This window comes from Xiphias gladius, chromosome 5 (assembly GCF_016859285.1).
Source record: "Xiphias gladius isolate SHS-SW01 ecotype Sanya breed wild chromosome 5, ASM1685928v1, whole genome shotgun sequence".
NCBI classification, from domain to species: domain Eukaryota; kingdom Metazoa; phylum Chordata; class Actinopteri; order Istiophoriformes; family Xiphiidae; genus Xiphias; species Xiphias gladius.
The window spans coordinates 12,972,804-12,986,697 of NC_053404.1; the positions used below are offsets into that span (position 1 = coordinate 12,972,804).

General features: G+C 40.1%; 1 protein-coding gene and 1 non-coding gene across 2 annotated transcripts; both read right to left on the bottom strand.

Annotated features, from left to right (window-relative positions):
• Nucleotides 1-524: 524 nt before the first annotated feature.
• LOC120790195 (centrosome and spindle pole-associated protein 1) lies at nucleotides 525-13,695 on the bottom strand. Its single transcript, XM_040127544.1, has 30 exons — nucleotides 13,678-13,695; nucleotides 12,952-13,078; nucleotides 12,777-12,858; nucleotides 12,581-12,678; nucleotides 12,382-12,462; nucleotides 11,147-11,248; nucleotides 10,595-10,947; nucleotides 10,411-10,488; nucleotides 9,731-9,822; nucleotides 9,503-9,599; nucleotides 9,334-9,391; nucleotides 8,701-9,029; nucleotides 8,485-8,609; nucleotides 7,458-7,549; nucleotides 7,073-7,171; nucleotides 6,475-6,622; nucleotides 6,210-6,356; nucleotides 5,999-6,069; nucleotides 5,552-5,695; nucleotides 5,283-5,432; nucleotides 5,092-5,190; nucleotides 4,917-4,998; nucleotides 4,671-4,803; nucleotides 3,738-3,877; nucleotides 2,394-2,528; nucleotides 2,279-2,313; nucleotides 2,086-2,149; nucleotides 1,393-1,502; nucleotides 1,123-1,276; nucleotides 525-718 (listed from the first exon to the last, which is right to left on the bottom strand). Exons 2-30 carry the CDS (start codon nucleotides 12,961-12,963, stop codon nucleotides 525-527), a joined length of 3,504 nt encoding a protein of 1,167 aa, XP_039983478.1. The 5' UTR covers nucleotides 12,964-13,078; nucleotides 13,678-13,695.
• On the bottom strand, nucleotides 11,997-12,069 carry trnar-ccg. Its single transcript has one exon. It is a non-coding gene; the product is annotated as a tRNA-Arg (tRNA).
• Nucleotides 13,696-13,894: the final 199 nt, after the last annotated feature.

Genomic DNA, 13,894 nt, shown 5'->3' on the forward strand with positions numbered 1-13,894 from the left:
CACTGATGTCTGAATGATATATAGTTGCTAGCTCTTTATTTTTCTACATTAATGATCAGCCAGGACAAGATTCAAACATTTTTTTAATTATAAAAAAAACTCCAGTGTATATTTATAACTAAAATAATTACATTAAAATGTACAGTACATATGTCAATGGTACATTCATAGATATGGACCTTATGAAACATTAGTGGACTAAATCGAAGCTCTTAATTCTCTATTTCACAGAAAAAAATATTTTTTTCCTGCTGAGAGAAACTGACCAAAGTGAGTTTTGTGTAAGCTGGTTCTTGTCTAATCTAACAGAGAGGAATATTTTTTACTGGCAGACTCTGGTCTCTAGTAAGGTTTTGAAGCTCTGCAACCAAAACCCTCATTTAACATGTAAGACAGTGTAAAGGGATTCAAGCATCACACAGCAAGGATATTCCTTCTCCACCTCCATTTGGATCTACAGAAAGGAGAGGTTGGCGAGCCTCACTCAGTGCAGTTTCCCATCCTTGGAGATCAGCGAATGAGAGCTATGTGACGCGGTGTGTCAGCCTGGGTGGAGCATCAATCCTGCTGTTTGGCCTCTCTCTAAAGGCTGAGTGTTTTACAGCAGCTGAGGTACCAGGCTGCGGCCAGGGCCCTGTGGCAACACTTTCCGCAGGGACGCGCCTCTCCAAGGCAGAACACAGAAACAAGACATCCACTTCATCACCAGACAGCCTCTCTGGAGAGTACAGAGGCTTATCCATCACATTTTTTCAGGCAATCAGAGATTAAGGGATGCTTAAAATTAAAACACTGTAGACACAGACAGTACAAATTTTTGTTTTGGGGTTATGAGTTTCTCAGTTTAGAGTCAATTATTTGAATAAAACTGAAGCATATGTGGGAAAGCTCTATCAAATCCAAGTTGAGATCAGGGAGTTAAAAATCCATCTTAAATATACAATTGCATGCACTGCATTTTAATTTAATTAACTATGTATTTGCTAGAAAAACTGTGTTAGATTAAACAGATGGTTGCTAATGCGGGACCAATTCTTACCTGTGTCCATCTATCTTTTGTTCTGTAAGCATTTGGCTTATTTAAAAGTTGAACAAAGGCATGTGAATTCTTTCATCAGGCACCTGATTTGCTGTTGTGTTCATCAGTGTGTGAGTCTTGTCTCCTGATGCAGCCCTGATTGTGGGTTCCAACCATAGCCTCACCGTTCAGACTAGTTGATGACTGCAGAGAATGAGCGTCTGGCTGGATGTCATGCTCCGTCTGATTCACGGAAATCTGTTAATGTTGTTCAGTTAGAGAAGTAAAGGGACTTGAGTAATTCAGTACTGCAAGCGTCAGAGAGGGATACTTCTCTACCACTGTAGTGGATCTAATCATCATCAGCACCATACATCATAGTCATGTCTCCTCCGTGGGGCTGTCCTCTCCCGGTCCTCTGCTGAGGCCTCAGGGGATCTCTGCTGATGAACCCGCTCTTCAAACGCATCACCACTGTAAACATCTGACAAAGGCAAAAGCCATTCATCATTACACACAAACCTCTTTACAGCTGGACAGAGATGAGGGACCTAAAAGGTCATTCAGTTCAGATTATGTGTAATGAGGAAATGATGAAAATCAGTCTAACCAGCAAAATTGTTTCACTGTAAGGAAAGGAGATGGAAAGCGTAAGAAGGAAAGAATTAAGAAAAAAGAAAAAAAAACTCCCTTCCTGCACCGGACTTTTTAACAATTGCTATACTGCCATCATTTCCGATGCCTAGCACTGTGCTATCGCCACCCTGCAGCTGGCATGGGCACCTTGCACCCAGCGTTGGCTGTCATGTGCCACAGTAAGCCTGGCAAAGAGACAAAGAGGTAAATTAGCCTGGCACACAGACTGTTGTGGTGTGCTATTGTAAGGGTGCATGTAGCTAACCTCCCAAGCCACTTCATCTTTATTGAAAACATCTGGAGCCTTGGAAATAGAAAAATCCCAAAGTGTATTGTGTCCCCACTGATCTAAACACGTTCTTCTTGCTTGAAAGAAAGAAAAGAGGAACAGAGACAGTCTATACAAACAGACTATGTTTAGCCGTGGTTACCAATAAAAGCAGTCTGAGATGGCAACATGGAGTCTCTGTGGATGAAACGCCCAGGTTTGTTCCCCTGAAAGAAGAGACAAACAAAAGTAGGCACCAATAAAACATCTCCATGCATGAAGATCAAGCCAAGCAAGTCTGATTTATCTAGCCTGTCAGGATGAAATTGCATAATTGTAATGTAATGACCACTCACAGGATAATAACGGCTCAGTTGCTGGTCTAAAAAGTCTGCAGAGAAAGACAGAGCAATTAGTGAAAGAGCACAACAATTAGAGGAGACTTTTGTGTTTGTGAGTCTGCACGCTAACCGTGCTCTTCTTCTCTCTTCATAAGCCTGATTTTGCGTTGTTCACGCAGAAGTGCCTGCTGCTGGATGCCCAGACATTGTGCGTTAGTGGGAGGGTCAGGGTACATGTGAAGGACCTCCTCACGAGATGCTGTGTCTGACAAATGAAAAGCTAAGAAGAGAAAGCTCAATCACTATTTGAGGTATTGTCCATTATTCTTAACTGCTGCAAACAAGTGGCTTTCAGATTGTATTCTTCGACTGATGCAGCCAGTTGCATTAGCACAGTAATAAAGAATAACAAAGGTTAGGTCAGGAAGCACAGAATAAAACAGACATCAAAAGAGAAACCAACCATTTTAATATTTGAGTAGCTTCTAATTGCTCCCTTCCTTACTGTCTCCCTCTCCCTCCACTATCCGTGACGCAGCAGTTCCACAGACTGGCTACAGACATCCTATCAAGGTTTGACTACAGGGAATGGATCTGATACAGCTTTCAGATGTAATGTGGGTAAAAATCCAAAATTTATATGAGGAAGTTTGATAAGTGATTTAGTCAATTTGTCACAAACTTGCATTTCTTCTTATTTTGTTACTTTTACAAGCTGCAGCTCCATGTGTCTTTCAGACCCCTGCATTAACTCGGTCTGGGAACACATCCAAAGCCATTTCCTTGGTCATTTGCTTTACATTCTCTGTTCACACTGCCAAACTGCCTGTCACTGATGGACGCCTCCCATGACCTCAAGAGATTAAAGTTTCAGTTTGGCTAGATGGAGACAGAGGACTGATGAGGCTATGGAAAGTGTAAACCATCTGGCAGTGCCCAGCTGGTTTAAAACTGCAATGATCCTGTTCCCTCATCCTTACATCAACACCATGACCAAGGCAATTATAATAGGGTCCTCAATGAATTCCTCAAAGTTGGAAAAGTGGGTTATAGAAACAAAGTAAGCAATATCAAATTGGTTTCAATTCAGTGGGATAACCTGATTTGTCATCAAAAGATGATGTTCAGTTCATAACTATTAATGAGTGATAAAAGTGAGATTAAGCTACATGAAAATATCACTTTCACATAAAAGTAACCATTCTGAAATGTCTTATGCAGCTTGTACATTGTACATTGAATGACCTCTTCTTACAGTAATGACTACTTTGTATCTCTTGGTCACACGGGAAGGAATGTACAGAAGGTTACTGCTCATGATACTCTAGTCAAGGACACATTTGAGACATACAGATCACACAGAAAACTGCCTAAGGGTCTGTTTTTCTCACAGTGACCTAAGGGTGATCTGATTAGTAAAAATGTTGCTTCATAAAATGAAACCTGTGTCTAAATGAAAAGTGTCTTTCATTACCCATGTATTTAAGCTGGTTGAACCCCCTGATGTTTTGCATGTTAACACGTGCAGCGTCAGAGTAAGTTCTCGCAGTTGATGGCTGGTCATCTTGCTTGGGCACTGATTCAAAGGCATCCGCTCTGGCACGTCTTCTGGGCCTGGGCAAAGGAGGTAAACCCCACTTTAAACAGAACAACTACCTCTAATAACAGGCAATTCTCTTTCTGAAAATGTGGCAATAGTACATTATCCTGGATGCTTTCCAATTGTGCACAATGACTAAAACATCCGGTTCCATTTCTGTGTAACCAGCTTATACTGTAACCAAAGAAAAGCCATGAAATTGGCACCAGTTCAAAGGCATTTCTCAGATGGTTCGCAGTAAGCTAACTTGAATGAGCAGAGACTTTACAAGTAGCTTTCTATACATCAATCTTTTTTGTGGTTGGTATTTTTCAACATACATGTGTGTATATGGTTAGAGAAGCAACAACATGTTCTGCTGAAGTGCCTTTCAACAACATTCTGAATCCCTCTTGGATCCTGTACTGCTGACCCTGCTGACCTCACAAGATGAAGACAGATGGAAAGAAAATTTCCTGTTGGGGATCATACTGTTATATTACTGCAATCTAAATAGAGATTAGAAGATAGCCAATTTGACCTGGGTCACTTTGATTAGCTCAGAGCACAAGAAAGCCTTTTTTAATTTAATAGTAAATCAAAATTGCCATTTAAAAAGACAGAATTAGTATTGTGACTTCACATTAATGCATCTAAGGGTGCATTAGGTTAAATTGGACCTGAAGGGGTAGAGCACATCTAATAGCTTTTCTATTTGCTAATTTAATTTTTAGACTGTAAAAAAGTGATAAAACCCCACTTATTCTGGGCATATTATACCTATGCACATTACCCCCCGCTACAGTTAGGGGTTTCTAACTGTATTACCTGTTGGGGGGAGTGTAGTTACTCTCCTGTGGATCTGTTTGGCCCAGCTGATCCTCCAGTTCTCTCTGCTCTTTCCTCAGGTACCTACGGAGGGCTGACAGCTCTCTGATCACTTCCCGTTGACCATCTAAAGCTATCAGAGAGAGTGAGGGGTGGCAGAGACAAGGATGGGAACAATAAATGTTTAAGTGGCAATTTATGATTTACAAGCTGCCAGGGATTAGATTTTTTAGGGGGGGGTCTTACAGAAAAAGACAATCTTGCCTTCTAGCTGGGGTTTTTTCACAGGGACTGGTCGGTAACATGGTGCTGACACAGAGCGCTCCTGCTGTTGAAATTATGGGCATTTTTTAGTATAAATTTACACCATAACAGCCCTGATGTGAAAATATTTGCATCCGTTACTGACTGAGTGACTTACAGTCCTGGAGGAGAGTTGGCGCACAACAGAGGAAGGTCTGGATGCCACAAAGTTTGTCTGCTTCTTCTGCAAGGCTGGGATGGGAGGAGATGGCTCTCTCTGCAAAGTTTAGAACAGAATCACATTTCTTGACAAAGCTGTTCGACAAAACTGTAAGCTACAGTACCACTGTCTTTTCAGGGTTATTGTACCTCATAAGTCAACTGCGCCTTTTTCTCTTCTCTGTCACTTGTGATCTCAGGTACCTTCTTCTTAGTCTCTTGTTCCTGCCTCACCTTCTCTTCCTCCTCCTGGCGCTGTGTTTTAGGGTCAGTGATCCAACTTTGGCTCTCCAGCCTATGCTGCAGAGAGTAAAGAAAACAGTTTCTCAATGGCAGCTCCAGTGTGAGGAGAACCCCCCAACGAAATTTAAGGAAGGAGGAATGATGAAGTGCTTCCATCAAAGAGATGAACTCCTCACCTTAATCTTCTTTTGCTTTCTTTGCTCTTCCTCATATTCTCGCTGTATGCGGGCCCTTTGCTCTGCCAGCCTCCTCTCTTCTTTCTCTTCCTCAATCCTCATTCGTTCTATGTCTTCTGCCTGCTTTCTTTTGTTTTCCTCTATCTGTTGGTATTGACCAAGTAAAGTTAAAGTTACAATTTCATTTAAAACTTCTTCAAAGTGCTTGGGAACATTAAAGTGGTTGAAAACAATAAAAAGTGCTCAGATTTTATAAAAAAGACACACACACACACACACACACACACACACACACACACACACACACACACACACACACACACACACACACACACACACACACACACACACACAAAATAAAGCATTTCATGTTCTGTTTGATTAGCATCTTCCCTTAGTATCCAGGCAGTTGCAAGCATAGATTGAAGACTCTGGCCTGGGACCTACCTGTTGTTTCAGGGCTTCTTTGTATCTGTCCTGCATGTGGAGCTTCTGTGGAGTTGGCTGATCACTGAAACCTGCAAGGACAAGTGAGACAGAAAGTAATCTATCATTAAAGAAGAGCAATGTATACAGCACACACAGAGATGCACAGTATACAAAATAAACTACATGACAGATGACTTTGGCACAGTCACCCAGAGAGATTGAATAATACCTGATAGTCGATGGGAGAGGGGAGCCCTGGATTCAAGTCCAGGAGTGTGTCCATTCCTCATCAAAAACTTTTGTGTCTGTCGACTATTTTTGTATACAGGATTCCTATATGACTCCTTATTGATCCTGTGCATTTCATTCAGGTTACCTGAGAGGATGGAAACGTTTACAAGTAACTAAAACTTGCTGTATAAGTATTTATCATGATCCATCATAAAATTATCCAAGGTTTGGCAGACTTCATTAGGAAGTGACAGCCAACTTACTAAAAAGGTTGCCTTTTCGGTCTTTAATCGGCGCACCTGCCCCACTTCGCCCCCAGGGGTTGTACGCCATCATCTCGGCCTCTATCTTGGCATCATATTGCTCCCTCTCTTCTTTTTCTCTTCTTTTACATTCCTCTCTTTCTTTGATCTGGACACAAGGATGGCAGGATGTTTCAAAAGTTGATGCACTTTCAGAGACCACCTCTGTCCCTTGACAAAGTGGAGTGCTAGTCTTTGTTTGTCTGCTAGTCTTGCTACAATGCATTTCTTTGCCCATGACTCCACCATGATCTGCTCTCTAACTGTCAAAATATTGAGGTATGTCCATAAAATGAGTCAATGTCTGGGGTTCCTCTGCCATCAGAATGGAGGAACCAACCATTTGCAGCGTTCATTAGCATATCAATGTGTTGCTGCCTCCCTCAACCCTTTGACTGCGTTACCAAATCTCTAAAACATCCAACTACCAGTTAACAGAACTGTAAAGTTGGCAAAAAAACATGCTTCCATTTCTAATTCATGAAGTTAGTTATTATATATGACAGCTTGGGGTCTGCTTATGTTGATCAGATGATATCACATAGATCTGATGTCATACCTGCTGCCTGAGTGCTTCCTGGTAGCTCAGTGCGCTCTCTCTCCTATGCTTGAACTTGTCTACAGAAAGCTCTCCAACATCCAGGGGAGATGCTCTATGCTGATTACCTGCTCTAGAAGTGGACAGTTTGACAAATGATAAGGAAGCATGTGTACAGGAAGCACTGACAGACACACAATTATTTTGCAATGACAGCCTTCTTCTGGAAGATAGAAAAGAAATCTCATGACCATCTACCAAAAAGCTATCACATCCTGCAAATTGATTTTCAGTGTAAAGAATAGAATTTGCACACATTTTGAAATTGTTTAAAATTATGTACGCTGAATTAATCATCTGAATAAATAAACTTTTGTTCTAAACATCAAGGTGGTAGGATGGATACTGACTCAGTGCGCCGACTGGGCCTGAGAGGAGGCGGATTCTGGGAAGGATTCTTGAGATTCACAGATTGCTGCACCCATCCAGGCAGACCATCTAAGAAAAAAATACAAAAATACAACATAATAAAGTTTTCCAACATTACTTTTTTTTTAAAACTCAGACCAGGACAGAAATTTGGAAGTAAAATGAAAATAGAAAGGAAATAAATGTAACCAAACAGACCAGCTGGATGAACTCAGATACATCTGGATCTGCTGAACTCATATCCAATAAACTGTGTATATTCCCCACAGTAATAAAATCAGTGCTGCTATAAAATTATATCTATGAATTGTTATGCCAAGTTGTCTTGGCCACTGATATGGTGATAAAATGGCTCCATAATAAATGGTAATTCTCTACATAGAGGTCTGGGAGTTTATTTAAGGCAATCTGAATTATTCCCAATTTAGGTGAAAGTGTCAGATACTTCAAGTCAGTTTATGACCATAAAAACATTAGACAGAGCATTGACTGTACACCAAACCAGTATTACTACAAATACTGTATACATAATTAACATTACTGCTGTCCATTTGCAAAGCATAATGTAGCATTTTAGATATTTAATGTGTTTTTTCGACCTACAAGCAGCGGCTGGTTACCATTCATGCGACTTGCATAGAGTGGAAACTTGCTGGAAATACAGTGGGTAATCAACCAGAATAAACATAACGACTGTTTTTATTTTTGTCAATATGTTATTGTTGCTTTTTGTTTGCCATGTTTACATTTCATGTCAGTCTTCACTGACAAACTGCATGGCTACACAATTATTATGCAATTTTGACAGTCTGTAAGCTGACTTCATACCGTAGTGAAATAAAAAACCTTTTGCTGTCTGGTACATAGGAAAATACAAAAAACTATTGCATGCTTTTAAAAATGATTAGCAGTAATAAAAAGTATACATGATACCCAGTAAAAGACAAAATAGCAAAAACATTTCTTAAAATTAGCATTTTTTGTTAAAAAACATAAAACTATACTTTGATAGGGAGGAAGATTAGGATCCAATAGATTTCTTGCTCCATAGTAGTAATAGGCTGCATCATATGGAGTCTTGTAATTATTAGTTACAGTGGGAGGTATCGGAAGAGGAACACCAGCAACCCTGAAAATAAGAAAATCACAGAAACTACAACAAATTAAGAGCAGAGTTCTTAATTTCACTGTATAATAACATAAAGCAGCAATGAAAGTACCTTGACACGGTCACCTCTCCTAGCATTTTTGAGAAGTCCCTGTGGTAGTCCTCATTGAAATAGTCAAGTGAGGGGACAACTTGTGCTGCTCCTGTCCCAGACCCAGGCACTTTGTTTCCTGCCAGCTGACTGAGAGCTGCACTGTAGTCCACCTGGGAATTCCCTGGGGGGGTTGTTTGTTCTGTGTTTTCAGTGGGTTTGTTATCTTTAGGCCTTGGATTTGGGTCCTTCCCTACGGCCTCCAGATCTATTCCAAGCTTGTAGGGAACATCTCGTCTCCAGCTATCATATTGCCGATTTAGAGCTCCAAACTCCTTAATTCGGTCAGACTGAAGAGGTGATGCATCACACAAAAGAGATCCATGAAAAGAATTCAAGCAAGAATATTGAGAATACCTCAAAAGATAAGGTGCTGCTCAAGGTGATGTTGTGCCATCACATCAAATCATCATCATCCATGATAGTGTTGAGACTACAGCTACAAGGCTTTACCTAATAACTTTGAAAGACACAGCAACAGATGCAGGACTGTGGTGAATGTGCTGATTGTATTTAGGTAAGATGGTATCGTTACGTTACGTTACGTTAGATGTTTCAAAAACTGTTTCAATTTTTAGCCCATTCTTGTAATACCTTTTTCTCAGGGTCTTTGGCTCCAGTGGCTGCTACCCTCAGCTCAAGTTTCTTCTCCCTGAACACAAAGGCTAGTGTAAATCATCCCATCCTTTCTGTCTTCTTAACTTTTTGATGTGCCAGCTGAAATTACCCTAATGAAATTGTTGATTAGTGAATAAACACTTACCTTATCTTGTTTCTCTGCTGTTCTGCAATTTGTTTCAGAAGCTCCTGCTTATACTGCTCTTTCCGCATCTGAGAAACCGTCTGCTCTTCAGTTGTACCTGCATGACAACAGAGAGTCATAAACATATAATTGATGATGCTAAAAAAGGATTTCAAGGGACAAATTCCATTAATTATCCCACAAGTCAGTATGTTTCCAACAGCATTGTGTAATAAAACTGGTCTTTACCAATTATTAGTCCAGTAGCAAACTCAGCTTTGTCCTTGCTGGTAGCGGGTCTAGATCTTGCAGCCATCCTCATGCTGTCTGGCATTTGCAGGCTATTGAACACAGTTACACAGACAGAACCAGACACTCCACAAGATCCCTTATACAGCATATAAGGCTAACAGTACAGCAACCAGTTTCCTTCTTGGCCACACCCAGCTACCAAGTTACATCAACACTACCTCACAGTTTGCCTGCAGAGCTTTCTGGTCTCTAAATCAGAGACAAAGATTGACGCCCCATTCTCAAATCAATCCAGCTCCTCTGATAGAACTGGAGTGAGTAACTGCTTGCCTGGAGCTCGGCCAAGGCTCACCCTCAATCACTGCCCCACACGTTAACAACTTACTGACAGTAGCTCAACTTAATTGCTTAAACTGGAAACAATGAAATGCAACAGCATGTAAGAGAAGTGCTGAAGAGTAATAACTAAGTATGGCAGCAATAATCAATACCTGTCTGGTGTTATAATTACCCTGTGTTGGCTCATTCAATCAGAGTACTTTACTGACTGAGAAAATTTATGTGACTTTCCAGTAGGATGTTATTGGCTATCCAGCTCTGCAATTGATTATTGTTGCAATCTAGCATCATTCTGTCTCAGCAATACAGTTCTCACATAGAAATGTAAGCTTGCTTACTCTGACTTCCAAACCCAATCGTTGTTGTTCTGATCGTGAACACCAGAGGCCTCCACCTTCTTTATGTCCTGAGGAGCTCTGCCATAAAAACAGACATGACAGGTGAAGAGGAACTATATTCCCATTCCCATTACTTTATGGTAATAGAAAATACCAGTAGCTCAAAAATATACAAAAGCTACACCTGTTGGCTCTGCATTCTTTGATTCTCCTCTCTTCTTTGTAGTCAGGCTCTGCAGTGTGTCTGTCCTTTCTCCTCCTGTGTCTGAACTCCAACTCCTCCTCTTTGTCTGTGATTAGCTCCTCCTCAGAGCTATAGGGATCTTTTGGTCTACAGAGTTGCCAACGCCTTTGCCTCCAATGGTGTGGATCCCAAGTCCCTGTGCTTTTTGCATTACCCACTGCCTCAGTCAGAGAGGCAGCATCCCTCCTGGATGCAGAGCGCTCTCTGTAAGGAGGGACTATGTTTGTGTGGGTGTTGAGGATGGGCAGAGGAGAAGCTGGAGAAGAAATGCATACAGCATCTGAAGCTTGAACCTGCCCAGATTGAAAGTGAAAATGTTGAAAAACTCGAATTTGAAAATTATTTACTTTATACCTGAATGCTATAATTTTTACAGCAGATAAAAAAAATCTTTTTCTACACACCATGTCTATTGGTTAGCAAGCAGAATTGCTGTAATTGCAAAAATGTATCTATCAGTGTACTTGTTTGTTTATTGAATATTCTTATTACCTTAGAAGAGACAGGAGGTGTTCCCCTCTTTAACCTTCTGATTTGAGCTTTTTCCTGGAGGTAGAGGTTGTATTCCTTATTTCTCTCCTCTCTTAGTTTTTCCTGTGACAGAAACAAATCAGAATGATCTCTCTGAAGCAGCCATCTCATTTAGGCAGGGCACCAGCTATGTATTTACAACGCTGTGTTTGAATCTAACTAATTAATATCAATATTATGTGTCACCCCCTCCCCCTTTTTTCCAGCCTCAAAACTCAGAATTTGAGAAAATATGACAAATAAACTAAATGTACTGTACAAAACCAGTAACATACAGTAGCTCATCTTTTGAAAATGAAACATCTGTCACATATAACAGTCTGCCAGTCAAAACATCCCATACACACTTAATTTACAATAACTGCTTAAACACGTTTGTTGCCAGACACTTTTGTCCAAACCACGGAGTTCTATTTCTTGCTAAAGATGCCAGGTTTTCGACTCACCAACCTTACAACAGTACAATTAAAAATTAACCAGATCTATCACCAATCCTAATAGCCTAATTGTTTCATAGATACATTGCATTATGTATTAATTTGACTTTCTCTCTCATAAATTAGACATGCTTGGGTCAATCTTTGCAGTAGTCAGTCAACCCAGGTTTCGACTCAGCAAACTTACAACAGTACAATTAAAAATTAACCAGATCTATCACCAATCCTAATAGCCTAATTGTTTCATAGATACATTGCATTATGTATTAATTTAAGATAGAGCTCCATCAGCATGCACTTAACCTGCAACATAGGGGGTTGACTTTCTCTCTCATAAATTAGACATGCTTGGGTCAATCTTTGCAGTAGTCAGTCAACCCAGGTGGGACTCGAACCCACAATCCCCAGCTCCGGAGGCTGATACCTTATCCATTAGGCCACTGGGTCAGTATAGCACCCCCTATTAGTAGGCTATGATGACTCTGCAGACACTTTCACACAAAAGCAGTTGCCATGAAACACAAAGCACTGTATAATCAACAATTCATATCATCTTAAGCTGAGGCACTGCAGTCATATCAAGTCCATTTAAGTGAAGTTATGTCAAGCCAAGGGGAAATGTCCTACTGGGGACTCCATGATAGTGGACTCCATGGGGAGTTACAGTATCTGCTTCCTGTTATGTCTAACTTGGACAAACAAATTAAATCATTCACTCAAGTACTCACCCTGCCACACAAAAAATTCATAGACACACACCTTAGCTGATATCTTCTCATCAATATGCAGAGAGAGACCCTGTGGTTGTGGATGAGGTACACTAGTTTTAATATTATTTTTCTGGAGGAAAAATATGACAACAAAGGACAGGATGGTGAGTAAGCAAAGTACAAAAGAGAGGCAACTTGAAACAAAAACGTTTTACTAATAATTTATTTCTCCAAATAATTCATCAGACCTTGGAAACATAATGTTTGTAGTCCAGCTGGAGCTCCTGCTGAAGTTTCTGTTTCTTCTTTTCATAGTCATTTCCCAGCAACAAACTTATGCCCACCCCTGGAAAATATAGAATATACATTATAAAAGATAGATGGTATGATGAACACTATACTTAAAGAATTCAACCTGTTCACTTTCAGAGGCTTGCACAATACCTTTATCTGTAATAGGGGTTATTTCTTGTGCTGCTGATGCTAGAGACATATTTACAGTGTTATTTACATCACCAGCCCTTAACTGTGGAGAAAATTCACATATGATATTTTTTTAAAAACTGATATACTCATTAATAGTTACAAGGGGATTTTAAAGCACTGATATTTTACGTACCTTAATTTGCATGTATGAATGGTGTATCAAACTTCAGTGATGATATGTCTTTTTGTATTTCCTCTTAAAGTCCTTGAAAAACGTCCCACTGTAGTTCTATGTAAAGCTAACGATGTAATCACTGAACCTTTGTATAATGGATAATTCAAAAAATGTTTGCCTGTTTAAATGCTCAGCTATAACTCTGGCGACAAAAATCAAACATAGCACTGTAATATACATTATTTATATTTAAACCATTTGCCTCCACAGATCAAAAACCTGACAAATGCTCTTATCTAGATTGTCAGCAAGGCGCAAAGCAGCTTACCGTTGCTAGGGGCAACCATGACACAAAAAACATCTCCTAGGAGAGGCTAAATACCTAGCTAACACGAAGGCCTTAAACAAAGAAAATATATCTGAAACGCGTCAAATTCGATTTCAAACAGTTGTTACATTAATCGTTAATACTGACTATTTGATGTTGCTTGTTGAAATTGTTTTACCAATATAAACCCTGGTGGAAGTCAAGTTTACCAACAACTAACGCTTGTAATCAAGAACCAAGTAGCCTTACTATCCCTTTGAGCCTTATTGCTTACGGGCTTTGTCGTGAATAATTTAGTTACGTTAATGAAGATTAGTGGCATTTTTGTCTATAAATGAAACACCCCAACCCTTTGCAAAAGTACAGTGCCTAAACTTGAGACCAAAAGTCCACACAAGCTATTCTAACATGCGTACCTGTCTTTCTGAAAAACGCCGCTAGATGTCAGTGCGCACCCAACGGTTAGCTGACGTCCTTTCAAGACTAAACCATGTTTTTCTGTTAGAGGGGTGACTGTACTTTAACACGAGTAATAAAAACGAAAAAAACGCTTCAGGCGGAACAATATTGGTACAGATATGGTCCATTTTCAATGTTAAAAACGTCACGTACCATACAAACATATCAATGTCG